We start from the raw sequence: 21,823 nt of genomic DNA on the forward strand, positions 1-21,823 counted from the left end.
TTAGGTCTTTTAAAGTTTTATAGTTTAACGGGCAAAATATCAGCCGGTTTATGTAAATTATATTGAATTTATGTCAGTTTGCATGAATTTCATCTTGTTTGCATGATATTTGTCAATCTGGTTTAAATTTTGTTTGTATTGCAAGCAAAGGTTTAGGGCAAGCATTGGATGGCGGGCTTGACATCAATGTCCCATACGCATCCGCAGTCAAATACTATGTCCGTTTTGAGGACCAGGGTTGGAGATGACCTGAGTGTTTTAATCCCGCAAACTAAATGATCACCATAGGAAAAATTCCCAAGGTTGAATTCCTTTGAACCAATGGAGCTCTCTTATGCTCAATGCTGTGCCAACACACATACAAAGGGACTACTGTGCAGCTGCACCATCAAAATCCTGTTGTCTCACAAAATGCGGTACACACAACTTATCATAATACTCCCTCCGTCCCTAAATATTTGTCTTTCTACAGATTTCACATGGACTATTACATACTGATGTATAGACATATTTTAGAGTATATATTCACTCATATCGCTCTGTATGTAGTCACTTATTGAAATCTCTAAAAAGACAAATATTTAGGAATGGAGGGAGTAGATGCTTGACCGTACCGTACAACTCTAGTCTCAGAGACTACTGTGCAGGATCGATGAAGTTCCGCACAGTACAACTCAGTCTCAGAGACTAGCATTAACATACGATTGTTCCGTTTTCAGAGGTTTCACGGAACATGAGCAGCTAATGGCTTCATTACAAAAGCACAGCATGAAACTTGGAATCTCATCTGGGCAGCGCAACACCTAATACATACTCCCTCCGTCCAAAAATACTTGTCATCAAAATGAACAAAAATGAATGTATCTAGAACTAAAATACATCTAGATACATCCCCTTTTATTCATTTTGATGACAAGTATCTCCGGACGGAGGGAGTACTAGTACACGCTAAGTTAACAAGTAGTCCAAGAGACCAAAGGATGCTACTGCATAAACTTAGGGTTTCACAGCTTCTTCTGCTTCCATTGCCCCATTTTCTGCCATGAGCATTCTGTACACCCTCCTAGAGTATACTGGTCCCACCTTTTTGCTTTCCTCGCCAAGGTTATCTTCGCACTTCAGGTCTTTAAGCAAAAGCTCCTTCTCGCGATTCTGTCACATAAACCGAGTTATCAGCACCTGAAGGCATTACAGTCAAGCTATCGCACTGTACTTTAGAACGTGGTAAGAGGCTGGCACTCACACTTTTATTGGGATCCATATATACACTCAGAAGAGATCTCATGGTACGGTACTTCTTCCAGATTGCCAGGGCAAGCCTTGGCTTGACTTTGGGGATAGCTAGTAAAGACATAAACCTGTCGCGGATGAGAAGAATTAGCACAGGATACCCTGCAAACATTTACTCTCATCTAAAAAGTTGAAAGTCAAAACTGGTGAGTTAGTTGGATGGATAGTCAAAGGCTAAGACAAGTTTTGTTCATGCTTAATATGGCCACAACTAACCTTAAGCAAATTACATCGGCCACAAAACCCTTGTGGACTACCATTTATTGTACAAAAGTTCCACCATATGACTGAAGGTTTTTTATTTATTTTATACCCTTGTCCATTACCATTTGTTGTACAGAAGCATAATTCATTTGCCATATTAGTTTAGAACTTCAACCAAAATTCCATTTCACAAAAGGAAAACAAAGGTAAGGACCAACTGCAGGTGAACTAATGCAGAAAGTGAGAGTAGTGGAAATGTGCTCCTTAAAATAGATCAAAAAACAGGAACAGAACAGTTTTAAACTTAATAGGGGCAGCCCGGTGCATGTAGCTCCTGCTTGCACAGGGTCCGGGGAAGGGTCTGACCACTTTGGGTGTATAGTATGCAGCCTTTCCCTACATTTCTGTAAGAGGTTGTTTCCAGGAGTTTTAAACTTAATAGAAAAGGAAAAAAATAACACCGAACATTAAATGGAAATGCCATTTAGTATATGCTTCCAAGCACAACTTACCAAGTATCCTTCTTAAGCTGATCTTTATTCACAAAATCATTTGGGACAATCACACCATTAGCTTGCACAGATAACCATGACAATTGCTTCCTGTGGAACAGTTAAAGGGAACATTAATAAAAACATGCAACTGCTACAAACAAACCTGCACCTAGTGGGGATGAAAGTTATATTTGAATTGAACTATCTGACAGTAGCTGATATTGCGTACCACATTTGTAGGCATTAGGAGGTACGTGTTTCATTTTTTTCAGAGGGAGAACAGTCGACACAAACTGGCTGCTACATGGAACATCAAGGTCACAATAGAGGAGCTATAACAGAGGTCAGAGACTGAGGCACTGTGTTTTGCTATCTTTCTCTACAGAAAGTTTACAGTGTTAGAGGTGTGACTGAAGTGTCTATAGGAACCTTGACATATTTATCCCCTTATTTTGTCAAATGAAGGACCAGCGACTAGCAAAGAAGCATGTGAACTGAAATTAGTGAGGCTGAAGTGAAAAAAGAAAAGGTACCAAACCAGTTCTAATATGAGGCACATCCATCTATAATAAAAAAGCATGTACATGACAGCTGTAGAAATAAAATGACTGCCTTATAAGCAGTTAATAATGTATAATACCAGAATCTAGTACTCCCTCCGTCTAGAATTACTTGTCACAGAAATGGATAAAGGATGTATCTAGAACTAAAATGCGTCTAGATATATCCATTTCTCCGACAAGTATTTCCGGACGGAGGGAGTACATGGCATATGTATACAGGTATACCCTTACTATGATTGAATTGATCTGATATAGAAATGTCTGAACAGGAGCAACACAGAAAGCAATTAAAGAACAGGGAAGTAAAAAAACAGATAAAATTGCAAGAAAGAGCAAAGACCATCTGAAGTTAAACATCCTTATCTAAAAATGCAACTTGCCTGAATTTGCATTTTGCAAGACTAGTTGTCAAGCGAACAACGTGCTCTGCTAGTTGATCCTCATCTGCGCAATCCTTGGAATGAACTCTATCGTAGTGTGTTACTAATTTGCACAAAACCTACAAAATAAATCCATTACAAATTCTAGTTAGGAAAGTTCAGGAAAAATCTAATACAGTTGAAAACTGACCTGTTCCACAGGTGGACGTTTCCATCTATTAGAACTGTCGGAATTCTTATACTGGCTTTGATCTCTGAAATGCCAAAATAAAAGATAAGGCACTTTAGCAAGATTAAACTATGGGAAACTGATATATTTTCTGTACCTAAAAGTTACATTAGAGGAAATATTGAATAACATCATGCAGAACAACCATGCAAGTCAGTTCTTTCCTTCCTCGACTTTTTTATGTATGCATGATGTTAGTTATGGTTTATAGAATAAATAGGATAAAAGGACATTACAACCAAGCTATCAGTGGCACGGAAGTAGCAGTGGGGAACCCCCCCTAGTTTATAGTTCAGGTGAACACACACCAATGAGGAAGTAAAATTAGCATGCCGAAGTTACCAATAATGTTGTCAGCTACTTTCTGCTGTGCACTAAGAACTATCAGTCATTGGCAAAGAAAAGGACCACATAGATAAAACAAAAACAGTTGGCATGGTAATTCAGACTTAGATGAACCAACCTATCATATATGTATTTCATCAATTTATGAGTGACATAGCAAATAGTGAATGTTGGATAGAGACTTCGAGCTTCGAGAACATGATCCAAGAACTTTCCACTGCTTATAAGATCACAGAATTCCTCAGCATGGAGCACAAATAGGATATATGGCTCCAAAGCTGGCTCCTGCATAAAAGACATGTCACTCTTAGGATATACTCCCTCCGTTCGGAGATAAGTGACATGGTTTTAGTTTAAATTTGAACTAGAAGCATGTCACTTATTTCCGAACGGAGGTAGTATATAAACATGATGAGGTCATGGTACTGACATATGCACAAAGATATACCCTCTCCTTCCCAAAATATAAGGTGTGATTGACTTTTCAAGGTCTTTGATGCAGGACTTTGACCATTAATATATACCAAAGTGCATTGATTGAACATGTATAAATGATATCGTCATATTTGTCTTGCAAAATAATTTTAGTTCATGCCTTTTAACTCTTTATACTAATTTTGTAGACATGCAATAAGTAAAAAAATCATAATCACAGTTGCGTGATAAACACGAGAAAAAGTCAAACACGCCTTATATTTTGGGAAGGAGGGAGTACCACTTTAGGGCAATCATGAGGTGGTTACAATGATAATGAATTTTCCATTCCATGTTCCCTTGGCTATATCACTTGTTGCAATTTTGCGCCACAAAACCATGTACAAAGCAAGGCACTGAGAGAGGTGCTTGTAAAAATAAACCATTTTTTGCTTAAGCACCGGTGCTTGTTTTTATAACAGATGTATATAAGTAAGCATCTGTGCTATACAAAGCACTCATGCAAGTTTTGGAAAACACTCCCACAAGGACACAAATGTAAAATTGAACATGATCAATTTCATATTTTGTGCAGTGAAATATTGAAGGAACTGAAGTATGATTAGGCATGGGCAGAATTGACTGAGTACTTAGCTACATGACTGGCAATATCTTAAATCATAAGCATGTTTATGTCAGAGGTCTGTAAGGATAGATCTAATCACTTACCAAGCATACATAAAATTTGACCCAGAAAAAGCAAACAGTATTTTTTTCCCAAGAATAAGTTTTACCATTTTAGAAGGGCGTGTTGTTTAGCATCAACTAAGGGCCAGTTTATTTGCAAGATTCTTCCAGAATCGTACCCCTCCCCAGCTTCTCCCAGAATCTTCAAAACCCATTTGTTTTACAATCCTAGCTAATTAGACTCCGAGCCAACACTAATAAGAAAACCTGAGTTCTGGGCTTCTGGCGCTGGGTCACAATCACAAATCCTTATAAACTAAACTTGGTCAAAGGAAGCAACATCACAATATGACAGCTATCATATGACTGATAAGCACCTGATCACTTGGAGAAACCATCTTCCACAAAATTGATCCCCTCATTGGATTACGTTCAACTTGATAGGTAAGTTTCTTTTCTGAAAACATTGTCAGGAGAGCACCTGGTCGCAAAGGTCCAGTTATCTCAGCAGTAAGAAAGATAAAGACAATGCATGATAATAGATAACATGGCATATGACTATCTTGATTTGTGTTGGTTTAACATACCTGCGATTGAGCCAGTTTCTATGACCTTTGGGTCAATCTTGGCGACAATAGATTCTAAAGCGTTTTTTCCTGAACCCCAGTCTGCTTTTTCTTTGGCCAACTTCTTTTGCTCAGCTTGTTTTATTTTATCAGCTTCTTTTTGCTTCCTTTTTTCCTGCAAATAAATAGCACCCTCTCAATATTCTCTATTCACTGTAAAGCACCACAGCAAACATGTTCCTCTGTAAAATACTTTACAAGCCAAACCTCTCGCTGTCGTTTTTTCTCTTCGATCATTTTGTCTTTCTCTTCTTTATTTAGTCTCTTACGTCCCTATATAATGCACAAAAGCCTCTTATTTAAGTTACATCTTTTGTGAAACTGAACTAATGAGTTAAATGCTCAATCAGCTAAACCTGTTTTACCTTTCTTTCGTTGATCGGTCGTGCATTCTCTTCCATGTTGTGGTCACCCTCTTCTTGTGGAGAAGAATTTCCACCGGGTAAAATCAACTTGGCCAATGGCTCTATGGTCCCAAAGTCATCCAACTCGTCATCACTGTCCAGAGATATTGGACAAGAAGCTCCTGTAAGGCACAAATACGAGTAACTTGGTTACTACTACAGAATTGTAGGCAAATTATGATGCGTCCAGACACCAAAACATGCATTGGCATAGGGCGTCTCCCACATAAGAAATGGAAAGAAAAAAATCTCTCTAAGACCTAGGAGTTGAAATTGTTGGTTTTGGTGTAAATAGGATATAGGTATCTAACAATAATTAGTACATAAGTGAGCGGTTGGATAAGCGGATATACAGTATAAGTGTATCAATAAACCAACATGTTATCGAGAAGCCAAATATAAGAGATGAACTTGAATGGTCAAGAAGCCCAATTATTCTCCATGAAGCCCAGTTATTCTCCATGAATTCAATACATAAGTAGCAATTTTAAGTTCCTTGGTCAGTTAAGTCATCAAAGGAATTTGCGGCTATTTGTCCTGCATGTGACAGATGTTGAAACAAACATGGACCAACAAATCAGCTCAAACTGCGCAGCGGAGCTAACAACTCATAACTTCTCTATCTGGTGTAGAAATTACTGGTCTCAGTACAAGCATTAACTTCCACCAAATAGCCAGCATAGTCCAATATACTCAACATTTTAAGCGGCATACCATTGAATTCTTTAAATGACTGCCTCTCTTGATAAGGAGTTAAGAACAGCTAAATGACTTGCATCGTACCAAATGACTATAACTAATTTCCAACTATTTTGCCACACAACAACTTCCATAAATAAACAGGTGTTCCTAATTCATAGTGATCGACACTCGGTTCTCAGATCTAAAAGGGGGAAACGACTGTATAAAAGCTTAGGTCGAGAAACTTCACCATACGAATCATGCGCGCGGCCAGTCGAAGAGGAGCCTGGGACACTGGAAGGCCCAGACGAGCGCGGGGTGCTGTAGGCTGGCGGTGTCCCCGCGACAGCAATGTCCGGGATCTCCGGAACGAACGGCGAGGGAGGCGTGTCGTCGAGGAGCAGGATGGGCGTCGGGGACGGGCGCCGCCTCGGCGGGGGAGGGGTGTCGTCGTCGAGGACGATCGGGGTCGCGGACGCGGACGCGGAGGCGCGCCGCTTCGGGACGGACGGGGAGGGGGTGAAGGCATCGAGGAAGTTGAGAGAGTCGAGAGCCGCCGCGGGCGAGGGAGCGGCGCGCCTCTTCGGGGCGGGCGGGGAGGGGGAGAAGGCCTCGAGGAAGTCCGGGGAGTCGCCGGCCGCCGCGGGCGGGGGAGTGGCGCGGCCGCGCCTGCCTGAGAGGACCGCGGGAGGGGAGGCGGCCACGCCGACGCCGTCGTCGTCGTCGTCGTCGATGATCTCGATGACGGGGGCCAGGGTCGCCATCGTCGCCGCCGCTTCCCGGTCGGGGTTACCGCGCTCGCAGTTGGATTTGGGGATTCTGGGGCGGTTTCGGGCGGGCTTTTCGATTTTTGGGGTTTCGCGGGTCGGTGGCTTCTCTGAGACGCCAGCGGGCACTTTGGAAGAAAAAAAAAAGACTCTCCGATACACAGCAAAGGTACACGCGTACACGCTTGCTTTTTTTTTATTGTAATATGTGTCTCATTAATATCGTAAAAATTAAAGTGCAAGTCACGTAAAAACTGACATGACAAAACTGAAAAGACAGTAAAATGTCCCTAAGCTTGACACCAACACCAACGCCTGTCACCTGCCTCCGGCACCACCATGGCAGCCACTGAAAGAAAAGAAAAATGACGGATCACCTTTTTACCCGAGCTCGACGTGGTTCCATCGCTGATATGCAGCTTTACGGACCTCCAAGGTGGCTCGCCAAAGATGAAACCATTGTCATTAAACGAATCAGCCCGGGCCAACACCCAGAACATGCCATCGAACTCTAAATCTGGCACCCCCACATGACTAAGACGTCGGAGGAGGAAACCATACCTGTCATCCACGAACTATGAGCCCATCACACGTTCCGTCTTTCATATGTCGTCAATGCAGGTCACAATCTGCATCCGCTCCCCGACTACCTCCCAAACTCCACGCCGACGTTGGAGCAGACACCGTCACAACAACGGAGCCCGAGGACACATGTCCACCATAAGGATATCGTTGCTGCCACGACATCCCCGCTTGAACAGACTGGTTCCCAGATCCTTCACTGGCAATGGAGACGATTGTCTCGCCGGAGAAGAATCCGGAGCTTCTTTATTCAGCGTCGTCGTCGTCGTCGTCGTCGCTGAAGTCAACACGTCGAACAATCCAAAACCCTAAGCTTCTTGGGCCCTATAACCTAAAGCTAAAACGATTGACATGCGTGGGATCCGGCGACCCCCTCACCATAGATGACCAAAAGATCGCCGGCGGAGGAGAGCCGCCGGAAGACGACGCGGGAAGGAGCGGCTCTCCTGTGGTGGTCGCTAGGTTTCGCTACAGGAGGAAAACTTTCTAGGTACACGGTTGCTTGCGTGCTTTTCCTTTTAACACAGTACAGACGCAAGTGCTCATACATATACGTATACACTCATCCTATAAACGCACGCACGCACACCCTACCCCTATGAGCACCTTCGAGAGACTAAACCAGCATACATCTTGAGTTTACAAAGTCATTGTAGGCGCCTCGTCGTTGACGGGAATGTCGTCTCCTCCCACTGAAAGTGCACCGAAAATCCTGAAATAAATCCAGAAATAATGCGAGCATCGGGACTTAAATCCTGGTGGGCTGGGAATATCATTGTCCCTCTAACCATCCAACCACGGGTTGGTTTGCCTGTTGCTTGCATATTTGTTGTCTTGCCTAGTTGGTAACCGATGTATGAACCTATCCTGTTGACTTTTGGTTCAACACGTCTCATATCTTCTGTTTCAACATTGCCAGTGGACTGTACATAATTAAAATGTGGTTGATCCCTACTAATCATACTCCTTAAAATGCAACTATATCATCTTAACATAGAAGATAATGGATCATGTGATGTGTTCGTGGTACGTGGATGACATGTATGGTTTTCTCCTCCGACGTTTTAGTCATGTGGGAATGCCAGATCTGAAGTTCGATGGCGTGTTTGGGGTATTGCTCTGGTTGATTCGTTCAACGGTAATGGTTTGCCATTGGCGAGTCACATTCGAGGTCCGCAAAGCTGCATATCAGCGATGGAGCCGCGTCAAGGTCGGGTGTGAAGGTGGTCCGTTATTTTGTTCTTTGGTGGCTGTTGTGGTGGTGTCAAAGGCAGGTGACGGACGTTGGTGTCAAGCTTAGAAGTTTCTTCGGTCTTGTTTATAATTGTACTTCTTGGTTGATGTTCCTTTATGCAAAGGCTAGCCTTTTGCTATTTGTTCAGTTTTACCAGATCAGTGTGTATGTGACTTATACTATGATCCTCATATAAACTAGATGATATTCCGCACGTTGTTGCGGGACTTGGTAGGAGTTAGGGGCAACAACGGATGGACTTTTAGTTGTCACAATGTAGAATAACAGGATAGAGAATTATTTGCATGCGTTTTTTCTCATTAGATGTTAGTAAGCTACAAATCAACCATGTTACATATATATACAACCACGAACTGGATAAACTAGATGATGCCCCGCGCGTTGCTGCAGGAATTTTGTATCACATACTATCAAGAAAATAAGTGTAATAATATGGACTTAAATAATATGATGGTATTGGATGTTTTAGATAAAAAATAAATGGCTGACATCCAACTCATACTCGCATATCATATCGCCATCCTGTTTCTCTATTCGGAAAGAATATAAGCATTGTGGAATAGATCAGTTGTTTTACCGAAACAATATTTAGCATTAAGTAAAGGAAGGCAAGGCACTGAAACAGTGCAGGTGCAGGTGGAGGCGCTGACTTCAGGATCGAATCGCTCTGAAGGTGATAGCAAGGCTGCAACTTTTACATAAGTGCCATACTGGCTTGTTGTTGCCAGTGTTTGTTATACTGAACTGTCGATGGTGTTAGCTCGTTTCAGATAAATCTTCATTTGGTAACCTTAAAGTATATAACAAAAATTATTTTTAATGTTACTTCACATATCGTGGTAATTATTCATCTGATTATATGTATAAGAAAAGTAGAACTACTGCACGTCCGATGTTTGGTGTCCAATCCATGTACGAAGGCAAATCTGGTGGATGTACTTCATTTTGTTCTGTGTGTGGATGGTTGGATATGCACTATCGTGCAAAATTCTTAGGGAAAACATCGTATGTATTGCAGCGTTCCATGGAGAGCACGAGATTGCCAAAGTTATTGTGGATCTGAGAGAGCGTTGGCATCTGGCATCATATCCGTCTGGCTTGTTTTCTTTTCAAAGTGTAGAACCACACGGCTTAGCATATACTCATAACAGTAGTGTGATGCTCAAGACATCTTGGCATCTTTTGTGCATATTAGGCTGCTCAAATGTGGCATAAGTCGCCCCTTATGGATGTCTAAAAAAGGGTATAGAAAATCATGGTAAGATAGCCAGGTCCATATGTGTATATGCTAATGTTGCCAAACGGGAAGAAAGATACCGAAAAGAAATATGAGATATTGCAACCAGATGTACAATAATGCCAACTGTGTGCTGGAACAAAACCCTTGTACGTGAACACCTCAATGATCTAATGAAACTTGGAAGAAGAAGAATTTAAGGCTACACAGAGCATGTATCCTAGAGCAAATTGACTATATAGTGATCAATCTCTAGTAAAATCGCTCTATTCCTTATCAAAGTAAATAATCTCCTTTTAGCTTCCGCTTTGTAAACTGTAAGCGTACGTGCACACCATATTGAAATCAAACTCTGATGGTCTGATGTGTAAATGAATCAAGTATAAATCACTAAATGAGTACCGTACTGGATTCTTAGTCCTATTAGTTATAGGGAAAAATTACAACCGCAACTATTTTCTGTTCACATCATCAAAAAATAACAATGAAGGGATGTGGGCAAATCCAAAATGAACACAACCTCTTCAGATAAACCAATCACAGGATCACCTGATCAAACGCCAAATGCTCACGACTCCGCACCAGTCAATACATTGTAGATAAAATCTTGCAATGACCTGAGTAGAATACCAAAACCTGAGGGTGTATAATAGGAGTAAAAGAAGAAATTCATTAGGAAATAGACATATTTTTTGTATTCTGATGAAGGGATTGAAGAGAGAATGAACTGAACTCACGGAGGCTTAAGGGCTATTGATCTTACCGCAGCCGCGCCGAAAAGCTAGTCACTGCTGAATTGCTGATTCCATCGTCATGTCTAGAGGAAACTCACCTAGCAATTTGGGTTAAGATTAATGCAGTCCTTGGTATCGTCACATCCTCGCCATCCTTGTGAAGGCATCTACCTGAATTCATAGAATGCAACAAATGGTCCGATAATTGGATCGATGCAGACGGGACAGGAAGGCCACTACGGGCCTCAATCAGCCTACCTGCCGCCACCTGCTGCGGGGTGGGGAAGATGAGGGGCGGACGAACGAGACGCGCGGCACCGAGAAAGGTTTGCCGCTGCCATAAGAAGCCTTTCCGACCTTCTGCCGAGGCACCCGACGCGCGACCGCGAGGTAATCGTCGAGACTGACCGGGGCCGATGTTGGCGCGGCAGCACCCTTCGCAAGGCGCTCTGCTTCGATGGCGGGGGCACCGGGCACCTACGCCGGGGAAGCCGCAGGCAGGACGAAGCCGGAGGGAGGACGGGGATAGTCGTCGAGGGACCTCGTCGTTGGGAACACCTCTAGCTATCAGTTACCCTGCCAAATTACACGTTCGCGTTCATGCTCTCCATAGAGAAATATCAGATGGGAGAAGCACCGAACTAATTATACCCAGCACGAGAAGGGACGGAGTAGTGGGATTTAATGGAGAATGAAGAAGATGAATAGGAAGGGAAGAAGACGGGGTGGAAGCCAGCGAAAGAATAAGGGTCGCGATAACTATCACACGTGTGGCATGGATACGAACCCGCCCACACGCCTCGTGTGGCGTGAACAGGAACCCGCCCGCACGACCGCGTCCGGGCGCGCAATTGCACAGCCCGCACGTCCGGTGTGTGGCAACCCCGCCCGCACTGCCCCGTCCGGGCCACGCGACCCGCACGACCCAGCTGTTCCCATCCTCCGCTCATTCGCCTTTCTCGACTGCCGCCATCGTCCCCCACCTCTCGAACCCCTACCTCCGTCGCCGGCCTTCTCTAGTTGCCATGGCAACCAGAGCAGATCCGTAGGGCAAACCCACCGCAAACCACACCCCAACCCTCCCCACCCCCATCCCCCCACTCCAACCCAGCCCTTCGGAGACGATCAGCTAAAATCAGGTGAAAATCTCCCGATCTCATCCTTCTCATCTTTCAGGCTGAAAATCTCCCCGATCTTGTACTGGATCCATGCTATAGGGGGGTGGCAACACCAGTAGTTCTGAGATCCAGTAGTTTTGTGATCTACGTGTTGAGATTAACTTAAGTTCCTAGTTTGTTTGACGCAAGTAGTTGGGTAGGCAAATGGATGAGTAGGAATCCCTTTAAAAAGGAGAGGAAGGACAATTTTGGAATGAAGGGGGTGGGAAAAATAATTGCCACTTGTGTATAACGACAGTTGCCACCTCTCGTTGTCAGTAACTGCCACCTATTTTGACATGTTGCTTGCCATCCCTATCTTCTATGTGCAAGCAGCGGAAGAATACAATTCTTGTGGATTTTTAATGCGTTCTTGTTCGTGCAGCGATTGAGAACACATTGGAAAGAAGCGAGACACGGAAAGAATGAATAACGAAGATGGCGCTGATACTTGGGGTTCTCAAAGGCCAGAAACGCCCCCTTGGGATGCATCAGAGTACACTCAACTCATCTCTGCAGGGCCGTTGCTATCACTACTAGAACAGTATGCAGGCGTTGGTATGATGCGTGATAACAAAAGAAGAGAAGAGTTGCCATCTTCGCAACGATGAAGATGACATTCTACTTATGTCGTACACTGTCATTTTTTTGCAGGTTCTTATGACCAAAACACTCTTAGGGGGCCCCCGTGGCAAGTTCAGTCGCAAGGCGCTAACACTGACAAATGTATGGATAACCAACTTCAACTAGCTAATATGGCTAATCAAGGTAACACAAACGAAAAAAGAGCACATATTGGTGTGCGCATGAAAAATGAACATGCAAAAAAGATGGGCAAAAGGACTCACGAGTTATCACGGGTGAAAAATGCAGAGCCTTCATGCAGCACGTGGCATCAGGCAGCACCCATGTATCTGCCATCGACGTCATACACAGGTGAGTCCATAAAAAAGTGAAGTTGCGGATGCGCACTTAGCAGAAGGAGCATAGTTGACAACTGCAATTGCCATGACTGGACATCTATAATTGCCATGTGTAAAAAACTGCAGTTGTCATCCCTGGACAACTGTTGTTGCCATCCCTGGTCAGCTGCAGTTTTCATGGAGAAACAACTGCAGTTGCCATGCAAGTGCAACTACAGTTGCCATGCCATGACAACTGCAGTTGCCATGAAAGAACAACTGCAGTTGCCATACCGGTGCAACTACAGATGTCATGCCATGAAAACTGTAGTTGCTACGCCATGAAAACTGTAGTTTCCACGTCGGGGGCAACTGCAGTTGTCGTGCTAGCACAAAACTGCATTTGCCATGAATTAACCAACCACTACCATGCTTATAGGTTATTACGGTGGTGGTAACCCGGCAAATGTCTCGTGGCAAGCTTCACAAATTGCAGGTGGAGCACGTCAATTTAGTGTCACAGACCACACAAGATGGCCACATGCAGCACAACAAGGCAAGGAAAAAAACTGAACCACAAAACAGCACTACATTTGTTTTTCTGGCAAAAAAAACGCGCGTACCGAAAAAAAAGAATTGAAGCAATGATGGTGGACAAAAACCAAGCATAAAACGTTGACAAGTGGTTGCGTGTAAATGATTCATGTATTGTCTTTGAAAAATTGCCAACTGCTAAAAGCATGTGTGCATCACGAAATGGTTGAACGCATTTCGCCTAGTGAGATCAATCTTATAATGCAGTAGTTTTGTTGCTAGAACACAGTGGTTGCCATTTGTTGGTAGCAGTGTTTGCCATGTATGCAGGACTACACCTGCCATGCATATAGAACCCAAGTTTTCGTACTAAAAATAAAGGAGCTTGTTGTCGTGCGTTGGCAAACAATAGTTGCCATGTTTGTTGAACCATATCTACCATGACTGGACAGCTACAGTTGCCATACATGTCCACGCACAGACTCACGGCTTGCTGTTTGAAATGATGGCATGCCAAACCACTCGAATTTGATGTGATCCGTTGCGATAAACATGTTATTCAAACAAAAATCTTACTCTCATGCCTGTTTTTCTCTATTACAGGGCCTACAACTGCAATGAACAGCGGCGCGGGGACATCTACTACGGGGAGCTCTGAGCGCACGGAAGACGCGTTCAACCAGCCAGCAGACAATCATGCCGCAAACAATTTCGAGTCGGAGTCAGAAATGGCAATCATTCCAGCAATGCCGACAAGCACCCCTTTGAACACAAGCACTGGCAACACTCAAGTAGATGGAACTGCCGCCGATACTGAAGTGAATGGTGAAACTGACGACGACGCACAAGGGGGTGAAGATGGTGGGCAATCAGAGATCGTGGTGCCTCAGCCACCATACGTTGGGCAGAGATTTGAATCGTTCGAAGAAGCAAAGGAATTCTACCAGACATATGCAAAGTTCCATGGATTTGCGGTCAACACCGGATACCATAAAAAAATTAAGAAAACTAACGAATACATCAGAGGTGAGATGAGGTGCCACAAGGCACGGAGGAACAAGAAGGGGAAAGGTGTTGCGCCTGTCGTTCCGGAACGAAAGAGAGGTATCATTCTCAAGACTGAATGCCCTGTTCGGTGTAAGCTAAACGTAGATGGTACACAGTGGGTGGTCACTGAATATTTTGACGAGCACAACTACAAACTCATAAAGAAGTTTGACCTGGTAAAATTTCTGACCGCCCACAGAGGGTTCACCCCCGTCGAAAGGCAATTCGTAAAGCTGCTACATGATTGTAACGTCGGTCCATCAAGAATGGTCCAGATACTATCGCTCATCCACAGCAAAAAGGGGACTCTGAGTAGCATGTCGTACATACTAGCTGACGTCACAAACCTACAGGCCAAATACCGTAGAGAGAGCAAGTTGGCTGACATAGAGGCCACAATGGCCTACTTCGATGAGAAAGCGAAGGAAGATCCAGATTTCTTCTACAGGATAAGGTTGGACGATGAGGACCGTGTCAGGAACATGTATTGGGTGGATGGTGCTGCAAGGAGAGCCTACAAACATTTCCGAGATTGCATTTCATTCGATGCGACGTATCTGACTAATATCTACAAGATGCCATGCGCTCTGTTCATATGAATAAATAACCACAATCAGTCGTTGCAGTTTGGCTGCGGGCTCGTTCAGAAGAAGACATGGATGGGTATGTTTGGCTGTTCAAGACCTTTTTGGAGTGCATGGATGGACTTGCTCCGATGAACATAATAATAGATCAGGATTTCAGCATGCGTGTAGGCATAAAGGAGGTATTTCCGTTGGCAGTGCACAGACACTGTAGGTGGCACATTATAAAGAAGGCTGAAGAGACGCTAGGACCGTTCTTTGCTGAATGTCCAGAGCTCCACAAGGCGTTCGAGCTGTGCGTGGACCACAGCTTGACGGTGAAGGAGTTTGAAAGGAGCTGGATGGCCATGATTGAAACATATCAAGTCCAAGACAACGAGACGCTTGCTAACCTGTGGGAGAAGCAAATGTACTGGGTGCTCGCCTACTTCATGCAGTGCTTCTTCCCCTTTCTGCAGACTACACAGCGCAGCAAGGGGTTCAATGCTGTTTTGAAGCGGTACGTGAGCCCTGGCAACTCATTGCTCCAGTTTACCAAGCAGTACACAGCTTTGCAACAAAAAATTCTGGGATCTGAGCTACATCAAGAAGCTGCCACCGCGCTAAAGCAGCCGAGATTGCTAACGTATTTACCGATGGAGAGGCAAATGAGAAAGATATACACAAACAAGATCTTCAACAAGTAAGTCAGTTGCGTTACCATATTATTTGCAAAAAAAGCACTAAGGCAGTAGGTGCCTTATAGAATGCAATGCAGTTGCCATGTTTAATGAAATACTATTTGACATGCTTAATCAGCTGCAGTTGCCATGTTCAATGAAAATTCTGTTTGCCATGGTTGCTCGGATGCATTTTCAATGTTCAAGGAAGTGCAGTTGCCATGTTTAATGCACTGTGCTTCCCCTTGGGGCATGTTGGTATGCAAATGCCAATGTCAAATGAAAAATGTTATATTGTCGACACTTATGCTGAAATGCAGTTGCCAGGTTTACTAAAATGCAACTGTCATGTTTGTTGAAATGCATTTGCCATGTTTACTCAACTGTAGATGCCATGTTTAATAAAAATGCAGTTGCCATGCTTTATGCAATGTGATTCCATTGGGGAATGTTGGTGTAGGAATGACGATGTCCAGTTGAAAATGTACTGCAATTGCCATGTCTGGTGTACTGCATTTACCATGTATAATGTACTGCATTTGCCATGTTCATTGTGCTATATTTGCCATGTTTAATGTACTATATTTGCCATGTTCAAACAAAATGTATTCTCTATTTCCATGACAACACAAGGTGGTACAAAAAAAGAGTGCACGATGGTTTAACAGAAAACACACGAAAATTGCAGATTCCAAGAAGAAATAAAGCGTGCCAGCATGTTCACAGCTTTACAGGTTGACGAACATACGTTCAAGGTGTGTTCTATTTTGGACATGTCAGATTCAGAACCTGAAGACCCGGATAAAGGAAGGAACTACTTCGTCAAAGCCTCGATAGGCGAAGGCGAGTACTACTGCCAATGCTGCAAGTTCGAACGGGACGACATTGTGTGCTGTCACATACTAAAAGTAATGGACATGAACGCTGTGACACGGATGCCCCGCCATTTCATAAGGCGGCGATGGACTTGGGACGCTGACGACGCGTTTGCGCCCCAGACAACGAATGCAGTTCTGGCTGTGCATGACGAGAGACCTGAGGCAACCATGGAAGCCGTGAGGCACGTTGTGCTGACAAAGAACTATGTTGAGCTAATTGATGAAGCGTGCAAGAGTGATGAGACAGCGAGAGTCGCAGAAAAACACAGGAAGGCACTGAAAAGAGAGCTTGATGAGATCAAGAAGAGGAAAGCTGAGGAAGCCTTACACCGGTTCCCCCGCACATCAAGTGTGCCTTCATCCACGGGGCCATCATCTGAAAACTCGGAGATAGGATCTGGAACAGCAAGCACACAGACCCAGGTCAGGAACCCATCCCGTTCCATCACAAAGGGTCGTCCAAGAGAGATAAGGTACAAGTCGGGATTGGAGATTCAAGTAAAACACAAGAAAACGAAGAAAGGGGCGGGCAATCCATAAGCAAAAATTGGGGCGCTGTGATATGGTCCTTGTGGACATTTTGTTTTGTACCCCTAGATGATGAGAATTTTTTTAAATTTTTTTGGGAGAATGACTCTTGAGGGGCATCAGAAGTGGAAGGAAAATTCATTGAATGGATAAATGCAATTGCCATGTTATGGGTACTTAATATGCCATGTTATGTGTAGTTAATCCGCCATGTTATATGTAGTTAGTCTGCCATGCTATTTTATACTAAATATGCCATGCTATTATGTACTAAATATGCCATGTTAGTTGTACTGGATCTGCCGTGCTAGCTGTACTGGATTTGCCATGTTAGTTGTACTGAATCTGCCATGTTAGTTGTACTGTATCTGCCATGTTAATTATGCTGTATCTGCCATGTTGTTTGTACTGTATCTGCCATGTTAGCTGTACTGAAAATATGCCATGGTATTTGTAATGACTCTGCATGGCACAATTCGATGCGGTTTAGTGACACATGGTGTGTTGTGTGCAATGTGTGGGAAACAAGTTGGAAAAAGCGTAACGTGCATAAACCGCAGCAAAGGTTGTGGCTACATGATCAACCTACCCATGCTAGCCGATGTAGTTAGCGATGAAAAAGAAGAAGCAAAACAGCCAAAATGAAAAACGACGATGACTTTCACTACCCATGTCTGATGAACTACATTTGCCACCTTTTTCAAAACATCAAAGACGCATTCGAAACAGCAAACCGGTGCTAGAAAATGATGAAACCATAGTAATAATGATAAACATGAAAACATATCTGCTGTAACACCTAAAAAGGTACACGTCCACACATATATTACAGAGACTATTCAAATGTCGCTCACACACCACCACTACATAGTAGGATACGCGGGGTTGCAGTCTGAACATAGCACACAAACATAGTTTTCGACAAGAACAAAAGAGATAGTACCTTACATTCCTCGGCAACAGAATGTAAGGTATGCGTCCGGTGTGTAACGCCACGTGATCACTTGTACTTCTTGATGACTTGCTTGACAGCTTCCTCCACGAACTCGCGTGCTCCGGACCGCTTGTTGAAATCTTCATTCGTCAACCAGTTCCATGTGTAGATTTTCCGGAGCTCAACGACCGTTGCAGCTGTGACAGCGGGGACAAGTCTACCTTCCCACTTTGCAAAGTATTCCAACGCGTGAAAGCCATAGTCCGTCCTGCACAAGAAAAAGAGTCAGGTGAACACGCAAAAAGGACAGACATAGCAAAGATAGACTTCAATTCAGATGTGACAACAAATGAGGGGTTGGATTGATGTAAATGGCACATGAAGGAAGGGGGTAAGTAATTACGTGTTCCCTTGCTTCACAGTCGCCACGTACTCAGTCGGGAAATGCCTGATCTGTACCTTTGAGTGTTCGTAGTGACGGTTCCATGTCTCTTTGAGGTTGTTGATGAAGAATTCAGCATGCGTAGTAAGGTCTGCATCAGCTTCCGAACGGATTGAATCAAGCACCTCAAAACGTTGGTTCTTCAGGTCAAGACAGATCGCATAGTGGTGACCACACTTGTCATGTCGGTCATGTGGTGCAAGCTCCTGGAACATGGGGAACATGACCTGCATTTAAAAGTGAATGAAATGAGAAGCAGAGTTCACATGAAGAACAGCAGAGGGACAAAAAATTTATAATCACGTAGAATGTTTGGTTATAGGTGGGGGTAGTTGAAAGAAAGTTGTCCATGTATGAACAAAATTTGCCGTGTATTTTACTATGAAGTTGCCACATGGTTTGCACGGGATGCAAAAATCAAAAAGTCAGTGTGCACAGCAGCTGTTGCCACATGAAAACAACTGTCACATAAACAGAGTACAGATGATGGCAAAAAATCATACCATGTGTACAAACAGTGCAGACAGGGAACGAGTACTCACATATTTCTTCAGTGTGAGCTTGAATTCACCGTGTTGAGAAAAATTCTTCCTCAGGATTTTGTGGTGGAATTCACCATCCCATATTTTGCAGGTCACACTGTAGTGCATGATTATCTTGTCGGCACACACATCGGTGTGATTGTTGATGTAGTCGATCCCGCATGCAACTACATTCATCGACATTTTACCGTTTGGCCTCACGGACTCGGGGAGATCACCCAGGTCAACGTACGTCACTTCGCATTGAATGACCTTGCTTCTGTCCAAACATAAGCTATATGAAAACGATATAACATGAAAGAATCATGCCTACTAGGTAAAAAAATGAAAGAGCTAAAACGTAAGCGGATCGTGTATAGAAAGTACGAAGAAGATGAATGGTAAAAAAGGAGCAAAGCAAAATGAGAGATTATGGGGTGTGGTCATTTACACTTTCAGCTCCTTCATGTGCTTGCTGCTGGCCCTCGCATTTCCAAACCGCTTGACAATATCGTAAAGCTAGGTCTGTTTCTTAGTGGCCCTGAATTCGGGCTCGTAGTATTCCGCGGGAGGTAGGTGAACTACCCTCTGCTGCCTCAAAGAACTAGGGGTGGCACTCGTAATGGTATCCTCAGATACCGTATCTGCAGGCACGTTGGAACTTGATTGCCCTTGCCCTCGTGAGGACCTCCTATGCAATGCTGCCTCCTCGATCATGCGGTAAGCTTCATCAAGTGACGGTGAAATCTCCTCAGGGGTGGCTGCAAGGATAAAAAAATTGAATTAGGATACCTAGAAATCAAAAACAGATGGATTGTGAGAAGGTAGGGTGCATGATGTGAGACGTAGGTACAAAAAGTGGGCAGTTGCCATGTGTGGTACAACTACATTGGCCATGTCGTAGCAACTACAGTTACCATCTAGTTGCACTGTAGTTGCCATCTAGTTGCACTGTAGTTGCCATGTCACAGCAACTACAGTTGCCATGTTGTGACAACTCCACTTGCCATGTGCTTGCCGTATGGAAAAATGCAGCATGGAAACAAAAAATGCAGGTGACATGGTGCGGCAAATCCAGTTGCAATGTGTGATGCACTGTATTTGCCATGTGACAGCAACTACAGTTGGCATGTTGAATCAACTTCAGTTGCCACGTGGTTGCCCAAAAATGTGAAATGCAGCATGGCAGCAGAAAAAATGTAGGTGACATGGTGCATCAAATCCAGTTTGCCATGTCATCACATGTCAGTTTCCATCACAAGTGAGAACCCCCAAAAAATATGATTGGGACAAAAGTCAACCTACAAAGATGTATACAAGAAAATCAGAAGGACATGATAAGTGTACCTTGCACTATCGGCTCTGCAAACTTGACAGCCTTCCTGCCCTCGACCATTGGCTGCGCCATCATTGCGGGCATGCCTCCCGAGAAAGCAAAGGCAACTGGCATAGGATCTTGCGCCAATGGTTGATCTTGACTGACGCCAAGGCTGAAGCTCGGTGGGGTGAAGGCTATTGGGTGCCTCTCATGCCTACTGGCCGGACCACGAATGACTTGCGGGGCGGAATCCAAGGGTGAAAGATCGACAAACATATCTGAATCGGCCGCTACAGAATGATCGGGCCTATTTGCAGCACGGGGCGTGTTGTCAGCGGTATCAGCCGCAGCTTTCATGACAATCTTCTTGTTTGGGCTGTAGGGGACACCCACATTGACTGCGAGCCTGGAAGTGCGCAGATTTAAGCTGGGGATTTCCACTGCGGGTCTCGTGCCCGGCTTGACACCTGCGTCAGTTGTGCTCCGGTCTTCCGGTTTATCCATGACATTGCTTTTGGCAGGTGGAGGGAACAGTGTGGACGCAGGAACATATCCAGACTCATCTCTCCTGCTCCTAGATACAACCGGTGCGTTGGGTATGTCTATTGGTTGCTTGCGGGGGCTACGACGCCTAGGTGGAAGACCAGCACGCGAACCAGTTGCCTTAGCAGTATCTGTACCGACAGGAGCTGGAGCTATTGTTCCAGGACTCTCACCTGTAGATGGCATATCATTGTGAACTGCCGCCTCAGCCGCTTATGTCGTGGACACAGGAGTGCCACCACGCACGCACTTGGAATCAGTGTCAGATGAGCGGGAATCTTCCTTGCTTAGGTTCGTCTCGGGAGCGTCCACTTCAACGCTTGCTGTTGGGGTGGCATGGCCCATAGCAGCATCCTTCATTGCCAGAAGAGTTGGCAATATTTCAGTTGTCCTGGCAGACACTGACTCGTCACTCCCCGATGTACGGATGCATGTTGTTCTAGCCTGCACATCTGCAGCCGGCGGGGATGGTCGGCCACTTGCATCAGAGTTGGTGGGAGCGGTTGACGGTGCAGCAGCAGTATTGTCGCCTGGCGCCTCATGTACATCTGAGTTGCCCCCCGTTGACAACTTTGAATGCAGGCGTTCGAGCGGGTCCTTACTGATATGCTTGGCCCCGCGCGTAGTAGTCTTCTTCATCCTGCAAATAAAAAATAGAGCACATGAAAAAGGTATTAAAATGAACAAATATATGTTTGCCATGGTAGAAAATCTTAAAAAAATGAAAAACAAGTGGAAAAGCTGGTAGTTGCCATGTAAGGGAACGTGAGTTGCCATGTGTCATAGTTAGCAGTTGCCATACAAAATCTAGCAGCAGTTGCCATGTTAGCCCACTTGAAGAATGATAAAAATGTCTGATCTGCCATGAATGCAATTTCAATCCT

General features: G+C 44.3%; 1 protein-coding gene across 1 annotated transcript; it reads right to left on the bottom strand.

Annotated features, from left to right (window-relative positions):
- Positions 1 to 588: 588 nt before the first annotated feature.
- Positions 589 to 7,177, bottom strand: LOC123047125 (crossover junction endonuclease EME1). Its single transcript, XM_044470617.1, has 11 exons — positions 6,568 to 7,177; positions 5,598 to 5,758; positions 5,440 to 5,505; positions 5,194 to 5,347; positions 4,984 to 5,087; positions 3,624 to 3,790; positions 3,122 to 3,185; positions 2,932 to 3,050; positions 2,007 to 2,096; positions 1,244 to 1,358; positions 589 to 1,152 (listed from the first exon to the last, which is right to left on the bottom strand). Exons 1-11 carry the CDS (start codon positions 7,079 to 7,081, stop codon positions 997 to 999), a joined length of 1,710 nt encoding a protein of 569 aa, XP_044326552.1. The 5' UTR covers positions 7,082 to 7,177; the 3' UTR covers positions 589 to 996.
- Positions 7,178 to 21,823: the final 14,646 nt, after the last annotated feature.

This window comes from Triticum aestivum, chromosome 2B (genome assembly GCF_018294505.1).
Source record: "Triticum aestivum cultivar Chinese Spring chromosome 2B, IWGSC CS RefSeq v2.1, whole genome shotgun sequence".
In the NCBI taxonomy this organism is placed as follows: domain Eukaryota; kingdom Viridiplantae; phylum Streptophyta; class Magnoliopsida; order Poales; family Poaceae; genus Triticum; species Triticum aestivum.